Source organism: Pelophylax lessonae (assembly GCF_965119305.1).
Source record: "Pelophylax lessonae genome assembly, chromosome: 11".
NCBI classification, from domain to species: domain Eukaryota; kingdom Metazoa; phylum Chordata; class Amphibia; order Anura; family Ranidae; genus Pelophylax; species Pelophylax lessonae.
In genome coordinates, this window is record NC_138778.1 from 209,228,027 (window position 1) to 209,251,667 (window position 23,641).

Genomic DNA, 23,641 nt, shown 5'->3' on the forward strand with positions numbered 1-23,641 from the left:
AAGGTGCGTCCAAATCTGGACTTGGGAAGAAATAGAGTCCATCCGTACAGTGGTGGCCTCCCTGCATCAAAGAGATTTCCTGGCGTCCATAGACATATAGGATGCCTATCTTTATATCCCCATCATCGCAGGACATCAGCATTTTTTCGCTTTCCCAAAGATCATCCCTGGTTCCCACCAGGAGAATGAACTATCTGGGCCTAAGGTTGGATACATCCTGGGCAAGAGAGTTTCTCCTTGCTGGGAAACTCCAGAAGGTTCAGTCAACGATTCGGATGTTGCTGTCCGTCAATTGGCTGGGACTGATGGTGGCCTTCTTAGAGGCAGTACCGTATACCCAGTCTCATACCCGAATTCTCCTGAAGGAGATTCTTTTTTAATGGAATCAGAATTCCGATTCCCTGGACAATCGGATCCGGTTGAGCGAGCGGACCAGGAAGTCTCCGATGCTCAACCAGGGGAAGTCATTTCTTCCGATAGTATCCAGATTACCAATAAGGGTATCGGAACTGAGAGCGATCAGATTTTGTCTGATTTACTGGATCGAGCAGTTCTAGAGCAGCCCGATTCGGATCCAATCGCATATGGCCTCTTCATCCAGAGGTTTTTCCCTAGCTGTCCCTTCATTGGGACATCCCGGATGTGGATCTGTTGGCACCTTGGCCTAACAGGAAGGTGTGGAGGTTTGTAGCTCGCGCCACAATCCTCTAGCGGACGCAGCAGAAACGCTGATCGCCCCGTGGGGGCAGTATCAGCTACGGCATGCCTTCCATCCTCTCAAGTTGCTGCGGGAACTTCTTCGCAGGATAGAGGTGGAGGAAATTCCAGTTATTCTGGAAATTCCGGATTGACCTCGTCGAGCCTGGTACGCCGACTTGGCGAGGCTAGTCGCGGACGCTCCTTGGAGACTTCCTCTCAGGGAGGATTTGCGGTCTCAGGGACCGATCTTCCATCTTGCTTTACAGTCGCTGGCTTAATGGCCTGGCCATTGAGACCCAGGTACTGAAGGACAAGGGAGTGTCAGCTTCAGTTATTCCTACCTCCAGTTAAAGCAAGGAAAGCGACTTCCAGCACATGGAAGTCTTATATTGCATGGTGTGAATCTTTTGGATTTCCCCCACAGACCTATTCGGTGACCCGAATTTTGGTCTGTCTGCAACAAGGGGTTGAGCAGAAACTATCCTTGAGCACGATCAAGGGTCAGGTTTTCGGCGTTAGCAATCTTCTTTCAAGAAACCCTTGGCTAATCATTCCTTGGTGCGGAATTTCATCCAGGGGGTGCGACATCTGGCTCTGCCAGTGTGCGCACCCTTACTGCCTGGTATCTTAATTTAGTGTGGTCGGTTCTTCAGAAACTTCTCTTTGAAGATATTAGGGAGATTCCCTTGCTTACATTCCCAGAAGGTGGCCTTCTTGGTGGCCATTACTTCTGTACGCAGGGCGTCAGAACTGGCCGCATTATCCTGTCGTTCCCCAGATCTGGTGGTTCATAGGGATAAGGTGGTTCTTCTTCCGAATCCATCCTTCCTTCCTAAAGTGGTTTTCGTAAGACGGACTCACTTTTTGTGATCACGGATAGCCCTTGAAGGGGGTTGCCTGTGTCTGCCGCGACCATATCTACATGGATCAGTCAGACGGTGGTACAGGCTTATTCTATTAAGGGTCGGAATCCTCCATTCCCTGTTAGGGCGCACTTCACTCGAGCGCTCAGTACTTCCTGGGCCTTTCGCCATCAGGCGTCAGTGGTCCAGGTATGTAAAGCGGCCACCTGGTCGTCGGTGCATACCTTTACAAAATTTTATAAAATTGATGTGATGGCATCGGCGGATGCCTCATTTGGCCGCAAGGTTTTGCAGGCCGCAATTTGAGGAGACCAGTGGTCTTCCTCGAGGGTTTTTTTCTGTTTGAAAATTTTTTTGTTGAGTCTCATCATTAAGGATGAGCATTGTAAACTTCTGGTAGGCACCGGTTGGCTCTTCTAGATTTGGATTTGATTTCCATTTTCCCACCCCTCATTTGTGATACTGCTCTGGGACTTCCCGAAGGTGCTGTATCACCGAGGACTACGTCTGTCAATGAACGATAGAGAAAAATGGATTTTTGTAAAATCTTACCGTAAAATCCTTTTCTCTTAGCTCATTGACAGACGTAGTACCCGCCCCTCTGTTTTTGAGTTGGGTTGGGTTAAATTCTCTAAGCACTGCTTTTGTGACATAACTGATTTGCTGTGGCAGAGAGAGAGAGGATATACCCTCGGGGACTGCCCCTGGGGTGTGGCCAGAGCATTTTTCATTTCCTGTCTAGTCCTACTCCTGTGGAGGCAACATAACCCGAAGGTGCTGTATCACCGAGGACTACGTCTGTCAATGAGCTAAGAGAAAAGGATTTTACAGTAAGATTTTACAAAAATCCATTTTTAGCTCAGCATTCATTTTTTTCTTCCTCCTAGTGCTGCTGATCTCTATATAGAAGAACATTTTCATCCATATGTGATATCTGGTCACCCAGAAGCTACTCCACTGCGAGTGAAGTACACCAGGAGTCCTGTCAACAGGACAAAACCCATCACTTTACAGTACTGTGCCCTCAAAGAGGACCGGTCTTGCTTTGTTAAGCCCTCCAAGAGTCTCCTGGACAAGCACCAAATTGTTGTAACAACAGCTGTAATGGCCAGGGACCTTGATGTGCCCAGAGGTCATTTCACTCATATATTACTGGATGAGGCAGCACAAATGATGGAAAGTGAAGCTCTCATACCATTAGCATTAGTGAACCACAAGACACGGGTGGTGGTGGCTGGTGACCACATGCAGGAGACCCCAAGGTTCTTCCACCGGACCAATATGGAAGAGCACACCCTACTCACTCGGCTTTTCACCCATTATCAGAGTAAAGACTGCCCAGCAGCTAAGAACAGCCGCATTGTCTTCTACCAGAACTACCGCTCTGTACCCGCCATTATCTCCTTTGTGTCCCGATGTTTTTACGTTGGACGTGATGATGTTATTGAGGCTTGTGCGGTCGAACCGATGGAACCTCCTCTAGGATGCCAGGCCCTGACCCTGTTCCATGTGCATGGTCAGTGTTCTGCTGAAGGCAATTCATGGATAAATGTGTTGGAAGCGCAGCAGGTGGTGGAGACTGTCAAAGATGTCTTTCAAGATTGGCCACAAAATTGGGGGAAAGTGAACCGGAGCAAAATTTGCGTGGTGTCCCATGGTTCTCAGGTAAAGCATTTTCCAAATATTCCCAGTCTCTATAATTAAGTATCCAATGTTTAATTATCTTTTGAGTACTTTTTTCCCGTGCTCACAATTTGACAACTCTGAGGCCCCGTTCACACTGGGGCGACGCTACTTCCCGGGGTGACCTCATAGGTCGCGGCGAGCTGCTCGCACCGCGACCTTTGGAGCGGCCGGCACGGACTTCATAACATTGAAGTCTATGCAGGTCGCTCCGGGTCGCCCCAAAGAAGCTCCTGAACCCTTTTTCTAAGTCGGAGCGACTTGTGTCGCTCCTATTAGAACGGGTCCGCAGCTTCTCTATGGAAGGCGACCTACGGCGACCTGTCAGGCGACCAGGTCGCCTGACAGGTCGCCCCAGTGTGAACGGGGACTCAAAGACCTTCACATTTCCTTAGATATTTTTTCTCATAAATCACATTTGTAACCTATGCATACCACTTTTATGTTACCCATTTATTTTTATTTTGAACAGGCACCATTTGTAAACCGAGAAGTGATGTTAAACCGCGCTAAAATTAAATACAGTAAAACCTTGGTTTGAGAGTAACTTGGTTTGAGAGCGCTTTGCAAGACAAGCAAATTTTTTAAATCAATTTTGACTTGATATACAAGCGATGTCTTGATATACAAGTAGCATCATGTATAAAAAAAGAAGAGAGGAGCCTCTAAAGTGCATTTAGCAACTCACATGGTTGATGATTAAAACAGGCACATCTAAGTATGCAGGCATCTGGGGTAAAGCTGTCCACATAGACCATCCTGTGCACAGCCATCTTCATCATCCATTCCCCGCTGCACTCCATGAGTGATTCAAAGCCTCACTTTCAGATCACTCTACTGCAGGATATTCTTCCCGGTCACGATTGCAGACTGACAGTGGTGAGAGCCGGTGGTTTAGAAGATGGTCTATGTGGACAGCTTTACCCCGGATGCCTGCATACTTAGGTGTGCCTATTTTAATCATCAACCATGTGAGTTGCTAAATGTTGAACCTTAAATGTAACCATATTGCTACACTTAGAGGCGCCTCTCATCTCTCTTATATTATGTAGCTCTGCTAGATTTTGCTTCTAATCCCCTTGGGAAGGCTGCATATTGTGGATAGACATTTTATGGTTACACAACCTATCACATTGCTATAATCTTTGTATATAGACTATAAACTGAAGGACTTAAGAAACGAATCATCTGAGTTTCCATTATTTCTTATGGGGAAATTCGCTTTGATATAAGAGTGCTTTGGATTACAAGCATGTTTCCAGAACGAATTATGCTTGCAATCCAAGGTTTTACTGTATAGTGTAATAATAAATAAATCAATAAATGTTGCAGCTGCTGCTCACTAAGTAAAAAACTCAGAAAACATATTAAAACAAAATAACACAGCGCTTGCATAAGATCATGATAAATCAACCATGTAATAAAAAGTTAAAAAATAAAGTGCATATATCCTCTCCAAAAAATATTAAAAATTTTGTCCAATAAATTGTAAAAGAGTTCATCAATAAGTCATTGTGCACTACAGTGTTCAAATAAATAAAAAGTCAATAAAGTGCAAAAAGGTGCTCCAGTGCAAACATAGAATCGTTCGTGCTCTTTGTGCCAGGTGACTTGTGCCCCTCCAGGAACCTTACTCACCAGAACGAATGGACCCTAATAAGGGTCAAGAGAGCCTATGTATGAGTAGATAGTTTGTACACCAGATCTTCTCCTTGGTATAAAAAGGGGGGCTATATGGATATCCTTATGATATGGTGGTCCTGATTGGCTCCAATGAAATAATGCCAAAGAGATACCAGAAATAGTGAAGCCCGTTTTAAAAAGTTTAATAATATTAGGCAAAAAAATATACTCACAAACGTGGTAATATTAGAAGCAGGGAACAGCTGTAAATGGTTCTGGGAACGCCGCTATCGGCGTGCATTCCACGGCAAACCAGGAAGCGTAACCGGGAGTGACGTAGTCAAAGCGCCGTACCGGAAATACGTCGACGCGTTTCGCCCTCCTACTTGGGCATTATCACTGTAGTGCACAATGACTTATTGATAAACCATTTGTAAACCACCTAACTATTGTTCATGGTCCATGTGTTCAGTTGATATGAACACCAGTCTTATAGTGAGGTGTTAAAGCTAAGCTTCAGACACATAAAAAAAGACACAACAGAAAAAAAGGATGGCGCTCTGGCGTGCATGAATAAGAGTAAAACACCCCAAAAAGAGTTCACATATATAGTCTTAAAAATGTATTATGCACATCCAAGGTAAATTAAAACAATTGTCACACTTTCCAGCCGAACCTTGAAGCCTCTGTATCTCCTTAGCGTGCTGTGAGAATCCCTGGGAAATTGATAAAGCTACACAGTAGCGAAACATGTAGTTGTGGCAACAGGTGGTTCCATAGAAGCGAGTGCATTACTTTCTCCGTCCCGCCCGGCTTCTTGTTCGTCTCCGCGGGTGACTTCCGTCCCCCTTTGGTGACGTCATCTGAGTGCGACTTCCAGTGTTTACGGCGGACACAGCGGGAGTCTAACACATTGGCCCCGGTCTCAGGAAGCGGCCGCACACTGGACCGTGCGAGCCTTCGCTATTGGGGACCGGCTTTTTCCACCAGAGAGTGCCCTCTTCTCTTCTCGTTTGGGATTTTGAGGTGCTTGTGTCCCATGACTTTCACCAGGGATTCTCACAGCACGCTAAGGAGATACAGAGGCTTCAAGGTTCGGCTGGAAAGTATGACAATTGTTTTAATTTACCTTGGATGTGTATAATAAATTTTTAAGACTATATATGTGAACTCTTTTTGGGGTGTTTTACTCTTATTCATGCACGCCAGAGCGCCATCCTTTTTTTCTGTTGAACCTTTCCATACACCATCCCGTGTTAAGGATTAGGCGATCAGCGGTGCAGTCTATATACTGTCATATCAGTCTTGCAACCTTTGGGTCAGGACATCACAGGAACATTGTGCCTAGGAATAGCGCCTGAACCTTTTTTGTGTTTTAATAAAAAAAGACACAGATTAATACATCTCTTTGATTTTATATACAGTATTATACAATGTAAAATACACAAACAAATAAACTCTGTGGCACAAAGATAGCCCTGAAAAAATATATAAAATATAATATAACATACAAACTCAGATCATCTGCCACCACCATAAAAGATTAAAAAAAAATTCCCATATCTAGTGTCTTCAAATGTGATATGATGTTATCAATAAAGAAATTAAAGTTCATAAATAATATCCATAAATACTGTCCATACTGTTGACTTATTTAATCTCCTACTCCTCCACCAAGTGACATCTTGGATCACCACGTGTATACATAGTTACATAGTTACAAAGTAGGTGAGGTTGAATAAAGACAATAGTCCATCCAGTTCAACCTGTGTAGGTGTGTGTGGCTGTAATCATCTCACATACCCCTGAATGTTCTGATCCTTGAGATGTAAGTCTAAGGGTCTTTTGAAAGCCACCATACTACCCGCAGAAACCACCTCTTCTGGTAGAGAATTCCACAATCTTGTAGCCCTAACAGTAAGCCTGAGGTTAAAACGCTTCTCCTCTAATCGCATTGTATGTCCTCGAGTCCTCATGCAATCCCTTCGAATGAACAGCTTTTTTTCTGGGATCCCCATTAAGATATTTATAAATTGCTATCATGTCCCCCCTCAGACGTCGCTTCTCCAGGGAGAATAAATCGAGCGATTGCAGACGCTCTTCATAGTTAACTGGTTGCCGACTGCGCACAGTATATTTACTGCGGCAGTCGGCCCCGGCCAGGCAGAGTGACGTAGGTCTACGTCGCTCGCCTGTCACTCCTTCTAGAGCCAATAGCGGGCGGGCGCGCGCCCGCCTCGGCGTGCGCCCGTCTCGGCTCGTTCACGGAGGAGTGCGGGAGTGTGACTGGCGGACCCGATGTCCGCCGATCACACTACGATCGCCGGTACAGCGGGAGAAAGACAGAGCGGCTTATGTAAACAAGCCGCCTGTCAGTTCTCCCTGTGTAAAAGTGAAGATCAGACAGTTCTACTATGTAGAACTGTTGATCTTTGTTTTTACACTAGTAGACCTGTCCCTGCACAGTTAGAATCACGCCCCTAGGACACACTTAACCCCTCCCTGTCCAATACTGTTAACCCCTTCCCTGCCAGTGTCATTTTTGCAGTAACAGTGCATATATATAGCACTGATTACTGCAGTAATGTCACTGGTACCCCCAAAAGTGTCAAAAATGTCAGTCAAGGGTCCGATCTGTCCGCCGCAATGTCGCAGTACCGCAAAAAAATCGCAGATCGCCGACATTACTCGTTAAAAAAAAAAACACCAAAAATGACAAAAATCTTTCCCTTTGTTAGTAAACGCGATAACTTTTGCGCAAACCAATCAAAATACGCTTTTTGCGATTTTTTTTTACCAAACATAGGTAGCGTAAAACAAATTGGCCGAAAATGTTAAAAAATTTTGATTTTTACATTTTTTTGGGGGGGAATTTCATATAAAAAAAAGTGAAAAATATTGTTGTTTTTGCAAAAATTACGCTCTTTTTTTGTTTATAGCGCATGATCAAAAAATCGCACAGGTGATCAAATACCACCAAAAGAAAGCTCTGTTTGTGGGAAAAAAAGGACGTGAAATTCGTTTAGGTACAGCGTCGCACGACCGCGCAATTGTCCGTTAAAGTCACGCAGTAAAAAATCGCAAAAAACCCCCTGGTCTTTTAGCAGGAAAATCCTCCGGTGGCAAAGTGGTTAAGGTACTGTGCTCATCCACACCTTTCTACTCAGGCATTCACCAATTCAACATGGCTCTCATAACAATGATTGGCTTGCAGCACTTTTATCAATGTGGAATCACGCACCCTTTTTAGATGCATAAATCTCCAACTGCTTCTTCTCCTTAGAGCAGGCATGTCCAACCTGCGGCCCGGGGGCCACATGCGGCCCGGAACCCCAGGCAATGCGGGCCACTGCCCCCTGACAATTTTTTTTGTTGCTGGGAGGAGGTTAGGTTGGGGGCACGGCCACAGTGGCTTCCAACTAATGGTAGGCAGAGGCTGCCTCGGAGGGGGGGGGGGGAGGTGAGCATGTGCAGTGTTCCTGACTCCTACCACCATGACCACTTCAAATCACTGAAGTGGTCATGGTGGTTAGAGTGTTCCTTTAATAGAAGAATAAACCTCCGTATACTGATTCCATTTAATTTGATCATCCTCTAGTTGTGTTAAATTAAAGAGGGGGGGGGGGGGGGGTGCGGCCACGCGGGAAGGGCGCTGCGGCATTTTATTACTTATATACCTTAACTATAGTATATATGAGGCCTGAGAAAATTTCTCTGCACTCAATGTGACCCAGAGAAGCCAAAAGGTTGGACACCCATGCCTTACAGTATATCACTCTACAACCATATAATAAAGAGAAAGAGGGAACTTCTATAGCATGATACTGCATAAACACTTTATTTAAAATTGATAAAACCTACTAACAAGCATATAAAAGAAAGTACATCCAATAACTCCCAGGCATCAGTGCCTCACCCGGTTCTCCACCATGTCAAATCAGGTGTGTCACTTCTGGATCGGCTTCTGATGTCACTTCCAGTTGCTGTTTAGCCACACCTTGACGCATTTCGTCATTCCGACTTCATCACAGGGGATGGCTGCAGTGCTGTATTTTGGCCTAGGCCAACAAGGCCCAGGCCTAGGGCGGCACTTTGCAGGGGGGCAGCAAAAAGCCACCCCCCCCCCCTCCACCTGAGACTCTTTTGGCCACTGGTTGCTAGAGACACCTCTCCCACCTCTCTCTCACCCCCCTCCTCTCTCTCTCTGACTCACTCATCCCCCCTCTCTCTCTCTCCCACCCCCCCTTTTCTTTCTTTCACCCCTCCTTTCTCTCTCATCTCTCACCCCCCTCTCTCTTTCTCTCCCACCCCCCTCTCTCTCACCCATCTCTCTCTCCCTCAACCCCTCCTGTCTCATCTCCCACCTCTTTTTCTTTCTCTCTCACCCCCCCCTCTCTCTCATCTCCCTCTCTCTCTCTCTCTCTCTCTCATCCCCCCCTCTCTCTCTCTCTCATCTCCCCCCTCTCTCTCTCATCCCCCCTCCCCCAATACCCTCTCTCTCTCTCTCCCATCCCTTATCACCCCCTCCCTCTCTCGTGAGATCTCAGAAGTTCATGCTGGGACTTGGAGTCCTTCAATTTTGGAGGGAGTCGCATCCATTAAAAAGGAAGTAGTGGGGCACGTTTACATAGTATGGGGAAGGGGGGCGCCCAATTTTAGTCTTGCCTAGGGCAGCACAAAACCAAAATACACCACTGGATGGCTGCATGGCAAAGCAATCTCTCCTAAATAACCAGCCTCCATAACTTGTTATCCATTTGTATGCTGATACATCGTACCCACAGTCACTGATCACATTGAATGGCTAAAGCTCCCAAGAGGTACATAGCATGGGTAGTCACAAACGACATTAACCCATTGTGTCCCATTGCACTGTGAATACTTCTGCCAACATCCTTATATATTATAAGTGCATAACAAATTTAATTTTATACAGACAACTCTAATAACATAATATAAGCATACATATATTACTGATTAATTATATAAATATTAAAAATAGAAATTAAAATTGAAAAATAAAACCAAAATCATCAATATATAAAACCTATTCAATAGTATTAAACATGCAATTTAAATTCATTCTAAGCTGATAATATACCTCTGGATCTAATTATATAGTAATTTATAGTAATTTCTAGTCATTTTACAAAAAAATTAAACATTTTATTATTAAAAAATGGTCCTCAGAAGGTCCTAAAAAAATCCTAAGAGAACGCTTACCTGTTTGGTGTGCGTCCGGTTTGGCATCAAGGCATCTCTCCTTTGTCCAGCTGGTGAGTGAATAACACATGCAAGCATTTGAGTATCCATGCTATGTTCTCCATAGCCATCCTTCCATTGGCAAGTGATCACCGATGGCTGCTTGCCCTGAATTCACCTTTAAAGTGTATACACATTGATCAGCCATAACTTTATCACCACCCACCTAATATCGAGTAGGTTCCTATTTTTCTTGCAAAACAGCCCTGACCCGTCAAGGCATGGATGCCACTAGACATGAAGGTATGCTGTGGTATCTGGCACCAAGCCATCAGTAGCAGATCTTTTAAGTCCTGTAAATTGCAAGGTGGGGCCTCCAGGGATCGGACTTGTTTTCCCAGTACATTCCACAGATGCTGGATTGGATTGAGATCTGGAGAATTTGGAGGCCAATTCAACACCTTAAACGTGTTGTTGTGTTCCTCCGACCATTCTTCAACCATTTTTTTGGCAGTTTGGCAGTGTGCATTTTCCTGCTGAAAGAGGCCACTGCCATCAGGGAATACTGTTTCCATGAAGGGGTGTACTTGGTCAGCAACAATAGGTGGTACGTCTCAAAGCCGAATGCACCAAAAATTTGTGATGTCCATTTTTTGTCAGCTTTCAATATAGCAACTTCAGGGACAACATGTTCACTTTCTGCCTAGTATATCCCACCAACTTTCTGATGCCATTGTAATGAGAAAATCAATGGTATTCATTTGACCTGTTACTGGTTATAAAGTTATGACTGATCGGTGTATAATCAAAACTTTTTTTCTAGTCTTAGAAAAATGGGAAGGGTTAAGACTCCTATTTTTTGGGGGTTTTGTTTTTCACTGTCAGAAAATTGTTCCTCAGTTCCGGTCCTGGAGATGTAACAGGTGACTGTTATCCCCAAAAGTGAAAGACAAATCTCAAGATTTGAGTAGTCAACAGAACAGGAATAAAGGGGAAATCTTCCAATGGGTACACTAGTTCGGGTGATCTTGGTGACAACAAAGGATTTTCCTCATTTGGAGGGATTTCCTCTGACTTCCTGTTTGGCTATGGGACAGGAAGTGAAGGGAAACCTCCCCAATAGGACACAGATGGCAAAAAAACTGACAGGGTTATAACCATCCCTATTCTAACCAAAATGAAAATAAATAAATAACATTTTGCCTTCAGTTCTACTTATAGTTTTATTGAAAAATGGCATAGTTTAGGATGGTGAGATAAAGGTTGGTAGTTATAAGATTTCTAAAATAATTTTGTAGCTGGATATATGTGTGTATAGTTAAACCTCTCCTCTCATCCTCCGCAGGTGGCACTCATACGTCAAGAGCTACGCAAAGTAAGACTGTCTGATGTCATTGTGACCAACTATGACAACATCATTGGTGAGCCCCAGTACCACCTTTTTAGCACTTATTTTTACTAGGACCTCATGCCGCATGCAAACTGTTTTATTGTAAACCCCAAGGAGGTATTGTTACCTAAAGTAGATACAGTGCCTTGCAAAAGTATTCGGCCTCCTTGAACTTTTCGACTTTTGCCACATTTCAGGCTTCAAACATAAAGATATAAAACTGTAATTTTTTGTGAAGAATCAACAAGTGGGACACAATCATGAAGTGGAACGAAATGTATTGGATATTTCAAAATTTTTTAACAAATAAAAAACTGAAAAATTGGGCGTGCAAAATTATTCAGCCCCCTTAAGTTAATACTTTGTAGCGCCACCTTTTGCTGCGATTACAGCTGTAAGTCGCTTGGGGTATGTCTCTATCAGTTTTGCACATCGAGAGACTGAAATTTTTGCCCATTCCTCCTTGCAAAACAGCTCGAGCTCATTGAGGTTGGATGGAGAGCGTTTGTGAACAGCAGTTTTCAGTTCTTTCCACAGATTCTCGATTGGATTCCGGTCTGGACTTTGACTTGGCCATTCTAACACCTGGATATGTTTATTTGTGAACCATTCCATTGTAGATTTTGCTTTATGTTTTTGATCATTGTCTTGTTGGAAGACAAATCTCTGTCCCAGTCTCAGGTCTTTTGCAGACTCCATCAGGTTTTCTTCCAGAATGGTCCTGTATTTGGCTCCATCCATCTTCCCATCAATTTTAACCATCTTCCCTGTCCCTGCTGAAGAAAAGCAGGCCCAAACCATGATGCTGCCACCACCATGTATGACAGTGGGGATGGTGTGTTCAGGGTGATGAGCTGTGTTGCTTTTACGCCAAACATAACGTTTTGCATTGTTGCCAAAAAGTTTGATTTTGGTTTCATCTGACCAGAGCACCTTCTTCCACATGTTTGGTGTCTCCCAGGTGGCTTGTGGCAAACTTTAAACGACACTTTTTATGGATATCTTTAAGAAATGGCTTTCTTCTTGCCACTCTTCCATAAAGGCCAGATTTGTGCAGTATACGACTGATTGTTGTCCTATGGACAGAGTCTCCCACCTCAGCTGTAGATCTCTGCAGTTCATCCAGAGTGATCATGGGCCTCTTGGCTGCATCTCTGATCAGTCTTCTCCTTGTATGAGCTGAAAGTTTAGAGGGAGGGCCAGGTCTTCGTAGGTTTGCAATGGTCCGATACTCCTTCCATTTCAATATTATCGCTTGCACAGTGCTCCTTGGGATGTTTAAAGCTTGGGAAATCTTTTTTGTATCCAAATCCGGCTTTAAACTTCTCCACAACAGTATCTCAGACCTGCCTGGTGTGTTCCTTGTTCTTCATGATGCTCTCTGCGCTTTAAACGGACCTCTGAGACTATCACAGTGCAGGTGCATTTATACGGAGACTAAAGCCCCGTACACACGTACCGAATGTCGGCCGAACGATCGGCCGTCTTTTGTCCGGTGCTGTCCTGTCGGCTGAAAACTGCAAAAGACTGCACATGAATTTTGTCGGCCAACAACAGCCGACTGCAGAAGTGATGTCATGTGATGGTTAACTTTCCGTGTGTTTTTTCTTTTCTGAGCATGCCCAGTCTTGCTAATCGGCTGTTTGTCGGCCGAATTCTGTACTGAATGGCGAACAATCGGCCGTTCTGGTGTTGGCCAACAAAAATTTTAATGCCTGCACACCCGATTCTGCTTGGCCGAAAAGTCGCTGTCGGTTGTTGGAAGCATCATACTAACAAGTCGACAATCGGCTGATCGTTCAGCGGCCAAATATTTACGGCCGACAATCGCTACGTGTGTACGGGGCTTTAATTACACACAGGTGGATTCTATTTATCATCATTAGTCATTTAGGTCAACATTGGATCATTCAGAGATCCTCACTGAACTTCTGGAGAGAGTTTGCTGCACTGAAAGTGAAGGGGCTGAATAATTTTGCACGCCCAATTTTTCAGTTTTTTATTTGTTAAAAAAGTTTGAAATATCCAATAAATTTCGTTCCACTTCATGATTGTGTCCCACTTGTTGTTGATTCTTCACAAAAAATTACAGTTATATCTTTATGTTTGAAGCCTGAAATGTGGCAAAAGGTCGAAAAGTTCAAGGGGGCCGAATACTTTCGCAAGGCACTGTATTCTTTATGGCACTTAAGCTGGCCATACATGGATTGAAATTCAGACGGTTCAGCAGGGACTGACCAAGGTTCGAACCATCTATGGACAGGCTGATTGTACCCAAGTCGATCCATTGATTGACTTGGGTACAACCAGCATTCCGGATTTTCGGCTTGCAATAATGACTGTGTTCTCCCTGCCGAGACAGCTCCCTGCTTCCCCCTGCCGGGAGAACACAATATTTATGTGCTTAAAGTCTTATGTTTAAAGTCTTACAGCCAAATAGACCACATTCATCACTTTTAGCCAAATTCATCACATGTAATGTAACTACTGTCTTGATGGTTCTTCTTTACAAGTCTACCTCTTATCATTTACTTTGCAGGGCAAGAATTCTTTGTCATCATTCTTAGTACTGTGCGATCATTTGACAGCCTCCCTACGAAACCTCCCACCTCATCCACTTTTAGTCTGGACTTTTTCTGTGATCCACGAATCCTAAACACCATTCTAACACGTGCCCGTGCCCAGGTCATTGTAGTTGGAGATGTAGTGGCCTTATGTTCTTTTGGAGCTTGTAGTCGTATCTGGAGAAGCTACTTGCGGGAGTGTATGGAGTCAGGCAGTGCCAATCCACCAGACCTCAGCGTGGAGGGGATAAAGCAGATGGCTTCTGACCTGCAAGCTTGGAGGCAACAGGAGGAGGAAGAAGAAGATACTGAGGAAGACAGTGACTCATGGACAACCGATGTGGATATCAATGCAGAAGATGCCATCCTCCAAGAACTGCTAGACAGTAAAAATGAGGCATGTGTGACTGTGTCTGCAGAAGGAATGTTGGAAATGAGACCAACAGTTAGTACCAAAAAGGATGTAGACAGATACATAAGCTTTCCCACACACACACTTGAACAATACTTGAAAATGCAACCCAACATATACAAAAAATGTCAGTTGGTCAAGGAAGATTTCGATCGTGGCTATGCCATAACCCTTGATGACCATGTACCCCGTCATATTGTTATTCATGGACGGGAGAACTGTGGTATGGGATTTAGTGGTGATCAGGTGGTTGTTGAGTTGTTTCTAAATGACCAACCAGACAAAGGAAAAGTTGTTGGAGTCCTGAAAGCGGGTGAAGAAATTCGAAGGTTTGTTTGCTACATGGATACTTATGACTCTAATATCATGGTCCCTGTTGACCGAACTGTCACTAAGATTTACTGTCCAAAATTTAAAGAAAAGCCAAACTTTATTCCAATCCGTGAATATCGGAATGGTCATATAACTACTCTAAGGTTTGAGAAGGTAACACAGGAAATGAGACGAAATACTATTTTTCTGGTACAAGTGGTCCGATGGCGGGAGGGTTTCTACTACCCTTTGGGGATTGTAACTAAAGTTTTTCCACAGAATTTGACCTTGGAAAAGGGACTAGAGATATTAGACTTGGAATATGGGCTTGAAAATAGTGATGAGTATCCCAAAAAGGCTTTAGAAGAAGCCAATAATCTACCAGGAATTCTACAGACAAATGACAGAAAGGATTGCAGAGAAATTGTAACCTTCACTGTTGATCCTTCCAATGCCAAAGATTTAGATGATGCCATCTCTGTGCGGGAGCAAGGTGAATACTATGAGATTGGCATTCACATCACAGACCTTGCAGCTATAATTCCCCAAGGCGGTGACTTAGACAGTGAAGCAAAAAGGAGAGGTGTCACCTTCTATTCCCCTGGGAATGCCCCAGTACACATGCTGCCACACAAGCTTTGCTCTGACCTTTGCAGTTTGAAACCAGATTGTGACCGGATGGCAATCTCCTTTTTTGTACTAGTGGAGAAAAAAACGAATGAAATTATGAGTGGTCACTTTTGCCGCTCTGTAATCCGCTCTAACCGTCAGTTGTCATACGATGAAGCCAATTCCATTCTGGAAGATGAACGTGATAAGCCATGGACATATGTTAGTGTAGAGGGTTGTCTTTGTATTGCAGAACACTTTGCAAAAATCCACCGAGCCTTCCGCTTAGAGAAAGCGGCCAATTACAAGCAGCCTGACGAAGGCTGTATGCCAGGATCCCGGGATGCCCGGATGATGATTGAGGAGCTCATGATCATGTACAACAGTTGGGTGGCAGATTATTTGACAAACACAGATGAATTTATGAATCTAACACCACTACGATGCCAGAATGCTCTAAGCCTTCAGAAAATCCAAGAGTTGAGGAGAAAATTTGAACACCTTTTACCTTTATCTGCTTATTTGTCACATCATCTGTTGGCGGAAACTGAATTACCAAAGCCATCATCTGAGCAAAAAGTTACTATGTTAGCTTCAGTATGGAATCAGCTGCAGGATCTAGCTACCAGCCATTCCAAAATTACAGACCTTATCTCCACAGATGACCTGCATCCAGAACTGAGCTATGCAGTTCGGGAATTTAGAAGTCAGCTTGGTCGCTCCTATTTCACTCGTTCTGGCACCCCCAATGCCAATGGCCATTACTCCCTTCAAGTTGATGACTACACGTGGGCTTCATCACCTCTCCGACGGTATATAGACATTGTGGTGCAAAGATTGCTTCAAAGGATTCTCACAGGTAACCCAGATTTAGCCTTCAAGATCACTTCCAAGAACATGGACTTGCTATGCCTTGACTTTAACAAGAAAGTTAAACGTGAATCATCATATGAAAAGAGAGCGTATTCGCTGAAGTTCGCTTTGTCATTACATAAAGTAGTACAGCAAAAGCTTGCAGTGGTCATGACAGTTGATGTGAGAAATCGAAGTTTTAAGGCAAATTTTCCATTAGATGGAGACTCTCTTTCCAGCCCAATGCAGCTGGATTACTGCAATCTTCAGCCAGAGAAGCAGCCAGAACCTACTGAAAATGGCTTACTTTTGATATGGAGACGTCGTGTGTACTCCTACAATAACTACAAGGATGAACCTCTGAGGAATCTAGCTAGGAAAGACATAGTCTCATTTAACCCCAATGCCTGGCATGAAGCAATAAAAGCCATAAGTCAAGGAGAAGCAGAAGAAGCGTTAGCATCCTTAAAGTATGGTAGAGAGAAATCTGATCCGATGAGCATTGTGATTCGCAGCAAATGTGGGCATTATATGGAAATATCTATTAATCTACGGGCTGGGCAATCTCTTCCTATCCAATTCTGCGCTGTTACTCAACGGGGTTTGCCAAGCCCAAGTCCCCAGCTTTGCACTCTGGCCCCAGGAATCCATCTCTGTTTAGAGCATACATCTCGGCCTATTGAGTGCTTCTCCAAATTGGCAAACCGAGCGCCTCATAAAACCTACCGCAATATAAAAGAATATCAAAATGTGTGGCTACCACTGTGTGCCATGGAAGCAGCAGAGTGTGCTGTGAAGGAGGGGGCATCTATACTACTGAGAGATGTGCCCGTCAATTGGAGGCGAGAAGGAGGTTCCAAACAATCTGTAGGACTAAAAGGCACCTTTACATTGACCCCTCTAATTATCAAAGAGTGTGATCTGGAGATGGACTTCCAAAATTGCTACCTGTGTGTGCGATTGGAAGGGCTGCCAGCAGAAAAGACACAAAACCTTTCTGATTTGCAGAGCTACACATGGGTGGCCCATGGCCTAACAGAAGATACCAGTTCCGTCATTAAAGAGAAAGGTGGTGATGTGGACTTTCAGTTACACCAGTGTAATATGCACGAAGTTCCTGAGATAGCTTTGAGGGCCACAGACCCCTTTACCATGGAGATCATACCTAAGCTGTTGCCAGATATGTAAGCATTACGATTATCTACCTTTCTGTATATCTGCTTCTTTATCTTTTTATTATATCAACTATATTTCATGTCTCTTCCCTTACCCTCAATCTGTATGTGTATATGTCTCATATCAGTATCGAGGACGTAAAAACTCTAACAATGATTCCTTCGTTTTGACCCATTAGGATACAGGACTTATGGGCCATACACACTATAAGATTTTCTGAAGACTTTTTCCTTTAGATTTACCAAAACCATATAATATAAGGTCAAACCTAAACACTTTCAATTTGTATGCAATCTGGCAGGCCCTTGCACTACATAGAAAAGGTAAATCTGAAGGAAAAAGTCTTCAGAAAATCTTATAGTGTGTATGGCCCTTAAGTTTGCAGTTGGTTGTTGAGGCTTGCTCATACAGGTAGCATGTACCTTTGTTAAAGAGACTCATTCTAGCTTTTTAGTACTCACCTTCTCAGCGCTCCCCCCCCCCCTTTTGCTCCATTCCTCCACAGCCCTAACATTGTAAACTGTGTTGGATTGAGTCAGAACTTACACAATTGTCTGCTAAGGAATATGTACATATTATTTAGAAGCTTTAACACAAGCCTTTACTGACCTCTGTAGCTGCAGACTTTGTGGAGTAATTTATCCTCAAGGATCACAATAGAAGCTGTGAAGTCAGGTCTCAGCACATTTGCCAACCTATTTCTGTGCACCTGCTTTGTTAATACATTAAGTCTCCTTAACACCGATTAATAAACTCAGACAGACACAGACAGCAGCAGAAGTCCGCTGATTCTTGAGGCTGAGCTGACTGGTGGTTATGGACAGCTGCGGCTGCTCAGCCTGTACTAAGCAATGGCAGGCTGACAGAATCTGCAGCTGTCCACGTGTATCAGCACATTGGATTGGATTGGCAGTGCAACGCCCTAGCACACCAACAAATGAGGATTGGTAGATCTTTCATTTCCTATTACTCTTGGTAAAACATCTTGTTCTAAGACCTGCCTAATTTGGACTTGCTTTGTCACTATATTTCATTTCTAGATTATCTACCTGTCCTGTTTCCACTGTTCATTCTTTTATTTATTTGTCCTGATTTTCTTCTCAGACGGAAGGAAAGGGCTGTTAACGGCCTGAATAAAGCATCGGCACTCACAAAGAGTATTGCGCTCGGAAAGCAGGTTCCTGATGTAGGTGCGTAACTATGAGTACTCTCATACAATCCGACTGGAATACATGACGATCTAAAAACATCACAAGCTTACTGGCCTTGTTAAATACATCAAACTCAGTTTATAAAATAAAAGGTGAAAATTACTCACAAATAAATAGAGCCTAGGAACTTGTATATCTAGTAATATCAGTATTGCTGCATCCCAGTGTTTTACTTGCCTCTATCTAGCAAGGTTTCTTTTCGGTATAAGCAAGGAAACTGAGACCTCTGCAGTGTATAAATGTGCTTTTACTATGCAACAATGCTATACATACAAAACTATTACAATATTAGGAATACAATACAAGACTGACAGATATATTAAGCAAGATGCCTAGCAAATAAGCAGAAACTATGGTCTGTAACAGTAGAAATACGCTTAAAAGTTACTTAACTCGGGTTACTGTGTGTTTGTGATCTCCATTGATCATGAGGACTCAGGCTTCTTAAAGTTGAGTTCCACCCAAAAGTGGAACTTCCGCTTAAGGTAGTTCTAACCCCCTGACATGCCACATTTTGGCATGTCATTTTTTTGGGGGGGGGGGGGGGAGCGGGTACCTAGTTTTGACAGGTACCCGCTCCCACTTCCGCTCAGAGCGATGTGGCGCCCTGAGCGGAAGTTCTCCTCTCCCCCTCACTCCCTGCAATCTTCTGGGACATGTCAGAGATCCCAGAAGATTGCCGGCCAATCAAGACGCGTAGCGCAACTCGCGCATGCGCAGTGCGTACCCGGATGTGAAGCCGCAAACTGTCACAGCCGGGTGCCCACACCAGTGATGCCGGCGCCGCAGAGCAGAGAGGGAGAAGAGCGAGGCTTCGGGCGGCCGCATCGCTGGACTGTGGGACAGGTGAGTGTGTGTTTATTAAAAGTCAGCAGCTACACTTTTTGTAGCTGCTGACTTTTAATAAACACAGAAAAGGCTGGAACTCCACTTTAAGCTGTTGCTGGAAATCAGGCGAAAGCGTCTTTAGGTATCTTCTGGCTGGTTACAGACTGCCCTTGGTGTTTAAGGCATGATAAGTCCTCTCTATATCTCCCTGCTGCTGGCTTTTATTTGGGATTTTGTTATAAACTTGTTTACCTCAACAACCGACTGTTCCAACTGTCAACAGTTCCCATTGTTTGAGGACAGGCTGTGTACTTGTTACCAAGGCATTCGATTGAGAAGCATCCTCAAACAAACTCAACAGTAACCTGATTTCTGTTTCTATGACCAACTACTAAACAGACTGTCCCATGTAATGTTATGTCTGATTAATAAAAAAAAAACATTATGTTTATCAAACGAAACACACCGCTGCTCTCTCAGTCTCGATTCACACTAGCGCGACTTGTCAGCCTGACAATTCGCGCTCCCTCGTGGTCCATTGACCGCTACAGGACCCGTTCTAATAGGAGCGACACAAGACGCTCCGACTTAGAAAAAGGGTCCTGTACTACTTCGGGGGGACCTCGGAGCCACTTGCATAGACTTCCATTATGTGAAGTCGTGGTGCATGGGAATGCACAAGTCGCCCCCCGAAGTATTAAAGAGTCGTGTCGCCCCAGTGCCTAATCAAAGAGAGATGTTTAGCGGCCTCAGCCAGCTCTGCTACACAAACCATTACTTACCCCCCCCCCCCTCCCTTTACATGTTTCGCCTGGGATGTAGCAATACTGACAATACTAGATAAGTTATTTACATACCAGCACTCCATACACCTAAGGAAGGGGAGAGTGTTCACTTGCTTAGAGCAGCGCCAAAAGTTTTTCATATCCAAAATATCTGTTCAAAGAGGAATTGTCCCAGAAAAGCATCAGCCTGCAATGCACACAGCATGAGCAGTGGCGTTGCTCTTTGTGAGGAGTTTAAAGCGGAGTTCCGGGCACAAAATCGACCTAATCGATTTTGTGCCCATCCGCTTGCTTTGCTTCACCTGAAAAGGAATTGGATAGTTAGGATTATTTTTTTTTTTTACTTACCTTGTAATTGTAGAAAGAAATACTCACCTTTCGTCACTTCCTCCCTCAGCGGCCATGGCCAGCGCCGTCACTTCCGGTTTGCAATGATTCCTGAGAGCTGAACGTCATCGCTCCCAGGAATCAATGCGACGGCACCGGCCCCGCTCGTCACTTCCGGTGCGACGCCGCATTCCCTGCTAAACAGCTTTTGGGCATGCCCAGAAGCTGTGTAGGAATGCGGCGCCACGCCGGAAGTGACGAGAGGAGCCGGTGAAGGCGCATTCTGGGAGAAGAAGACGCGGAAGAGGACGCAGAAGAGGATCGCGCTGGCTTCAGTTGCCCACAACAGAGATGGCAACGCTGTGGAAAAAATGTGAGTATTTCTTCTTGCAGGTAAGTGCGAACCGGGACAGATCAGAGGCTAGCCATTGTGGAATGTACTAGCCCTGACTGTCCCGGGGGTATGTTCATTGAAAAAATGTTTTTGTGCCCGGAATTCTGCTTTAAGGAGTGTGCAGACCTTCCTTTGGGAATGTTGGGAGTATATTATGACGTAGCAGGTAGGTAAATTGCTAGGCTTCACTCATTGTGAGTGGTTTTAACCTTTTATTTATTAAACTAAGTTTGATGTTCTTCACAAAGCTGGTGGTGCGTATAATGTATTCTTTTGATTTGGATGGTAGCATTTTAGGAATTGTGGAAAGCAAGCAGGGCAAGATAGAGGTGTTTGAGGGGACAGGCCACTATAGCTGAAGCCAAGCCAGATGAAGGTGGGGGGAAGACTGGTGTACTGCTTTATATTGTAGAATCTGGAAGAGGACAGTATAAATAATCATCATCAATGATATAATTTAGGACAAGGATCAGAACAACATAAGGATCTCTCAGATATCAGAAAAAGAAGTAGTCTACATAGAGCCTCGACACCAACTCTATTGAACAATTTCGGGATGAATTGGAATGCTGATTACTTGTCAGGCCTTCTTGTCCAGCGTCCGTACCTGAGGGCAGGTATCAGGGCAAGGCTGACATGTACACATGGGAAAGATTAGCCTAGGGATATACTGTGGGACTCAAAACATGGTGGAGCTGAATTTGTGATCAGAACGCATACAGAACAAAATAGTGGTATGATTGAGGTCCTAAAGATGCATTTTCTTTTCTTAGCTAGTAATCTCTTATCTGAAAAGTGTCAGGTTCAGCAAAAAAAGCATTCAACAACTTTTAAAGCAGATTTCTTGGAACAATTACAGCACCACTCGCCTCTAGCCTTGGATTGGTGAGAACAGATCTGGCTGTAGCTTTTAACTGTAGGCAAAGTTCAAACGACATATATGATGCAGTCTATCACTAATTTTATTACAGCAGTTTATGTCATTCTGGGTTCCCCCATAACATAGTATTATTATCTGTTGATCCAATGACTTTCCACTTCCTTTGTTGTTTTGTCAGTATCGGAATATAGATCCATGTTTATGTTTCTCTTTACAATTTCTCTGTTTTTCCTTACAGACATGAACAAAACGTTTAAAACTCAGCGGTCATTTACCATCCCAGAGAGACCCCGTCCGCTCAATACCAGTCAGACAGAAGCCGTGCGCAAAGCCTTGACTCAGCCCTTCACCCTTATCCAAGGACCCCCTGGTAAGTGTTTGTGTGCATGTATATATACTGGACCCCCTAGATATATATATATATATCCCCCTAGATTGTGTTTGTGTGCATGTATATATACTGTATATATATATATATATATATATATATTTATATATATATATACACAGTATCTCACAAAAGTGAGTACACCCCTCACATTTTTGTAAATATTTTATTCTATCTTTTCATGTGACAACACTGAAGAAATGACACTTTGCTACAATGTAAAGTAGTGAGTGTACAGCTTGTATAACAGTGTAAATTTGCTATCCCCTCAAAATAACTCAGTACACAGCCATTCAAGAGGAAGTAAACCCGTTTAAAAAAATGTGAAAAAAAAAACCTGTAAAGACAAAGGCATAATGAGCTAGTATGCATCATAGCTCATTATGAAGTACTTACCTAAAAACGAAGCCCCCTCAGTGCCGTCAGAACGGCCGACATGTCCGGCCGTCCTGCTTCCTGGATCTCGTCCTCCGGCCATCTGATTGGCCCTGGGTGCGATTACATCACTCCCACGCATGCACGCGGGAGCCGCAGTTCATGGCACTGGGATCTGAAGGAACGGCACGGGTGGCCGTTCCTTCAGAGCGCATGCGCTGGTGACGTCATCGGCTGCATGCACTGTAAATATCTCCTAAACGGTGCAAGTTTAGGAGATATTTATAGCACCTATAGGTAAGCCTTAATGTAGGCTTACCTATAGGTAAATGTAAACAAAATGGGTTTACAACCTCTTTAATGTCTAAACCGCTGGCAACAAAAGTGAGTACACCCCTAAGTGAAAATGTCCAAATTGGGCCCAAAGTGTAAATATTTTGAGTGCCCACCATTATTTTCCTGCACTGCCTTTACCCTATTAGGCATGGAGTTCACCAGAGCTTCACAGGTTGCCACTGGAGTCCTCTTCCACTCCTCCAGGATGACATCACGGAGATGATGGATGTTAGAGACCTTGCGCTCCTCCACCTTCGATTTGAGGATGCCCCACAGATATTCAATAGGGTTTAGGTCTGAAGACATGCTTGGCCAGTCCATCACCTTTACCCTCAGCTTCTTTAGCAAGGCCGTGGTCATCTTGGAGGTGTGTTTGGGGTCGTTATCATGTTGTAATACTGCCCTGCTGCCAAATCTCCGAAGGGAGGGGATCATGCTCTGCTTCAGTATGTCACAGTACATGTTGGCATTCATGGTTCCCTCAATGAACTGTAGCTCCACAGTGCGGGCAGCACTTATGCAGCCCCAGACCATGACACTCCCACCACCATGCTTGACTGTAGACAAGACAAACTTGTCTTTGTACTCCTCACCTGGTTGCCGCCACACACGCTTGACATTAGCTGAACCAAATAGGTTTATCTTGGTCTCAGACCACAGGACATGGTTCCAGTACTCCATGTCCTTAGTCTGTTTGTCTTCAGCAAACTGTTTGCGGGCTTTCTTGTGCAT

The 23,641-nt window shown here is 44.1% G+C and overlaps 1 protein-coding gene across 1 annotated transcript in view; it reads left to right on the top strand.

Annotated features, from left to right (window-relative positions):
- HELZ2 (helicase with zinc finger 2) overlaps positions 1 to 23,641 on the top strand; it is an 82,685-nt gene that overhangs the window by 31,181 nt on the left and 27,863 nt on the right. The window contains exons 7-11 of the mRNA XM_082271525.1: positions 2,450 to 3,227; positions 11,416 to 11,491; positions 14,000 to 17,393; positions 18,490 to 18,575; positions 22,049 to 22,180. Coding sequence (XP_082127651.1) covers positions 2,450 to 3,227; positions 11,416 to 11,491; positions 14,000 to 17,393; positions 18,490 to 18,575; positions 22,049 to 22,180 — 4,466 coding nt within the window. The remainder of the gene's footprint in view (positions 1 to 2,449; positions 3,228 to 11,415; positions 11,492 to 13,999; positions 17,394 to 18,489; positions 18,576 to 22,048; positions 22,181 to 23,641) is intronic.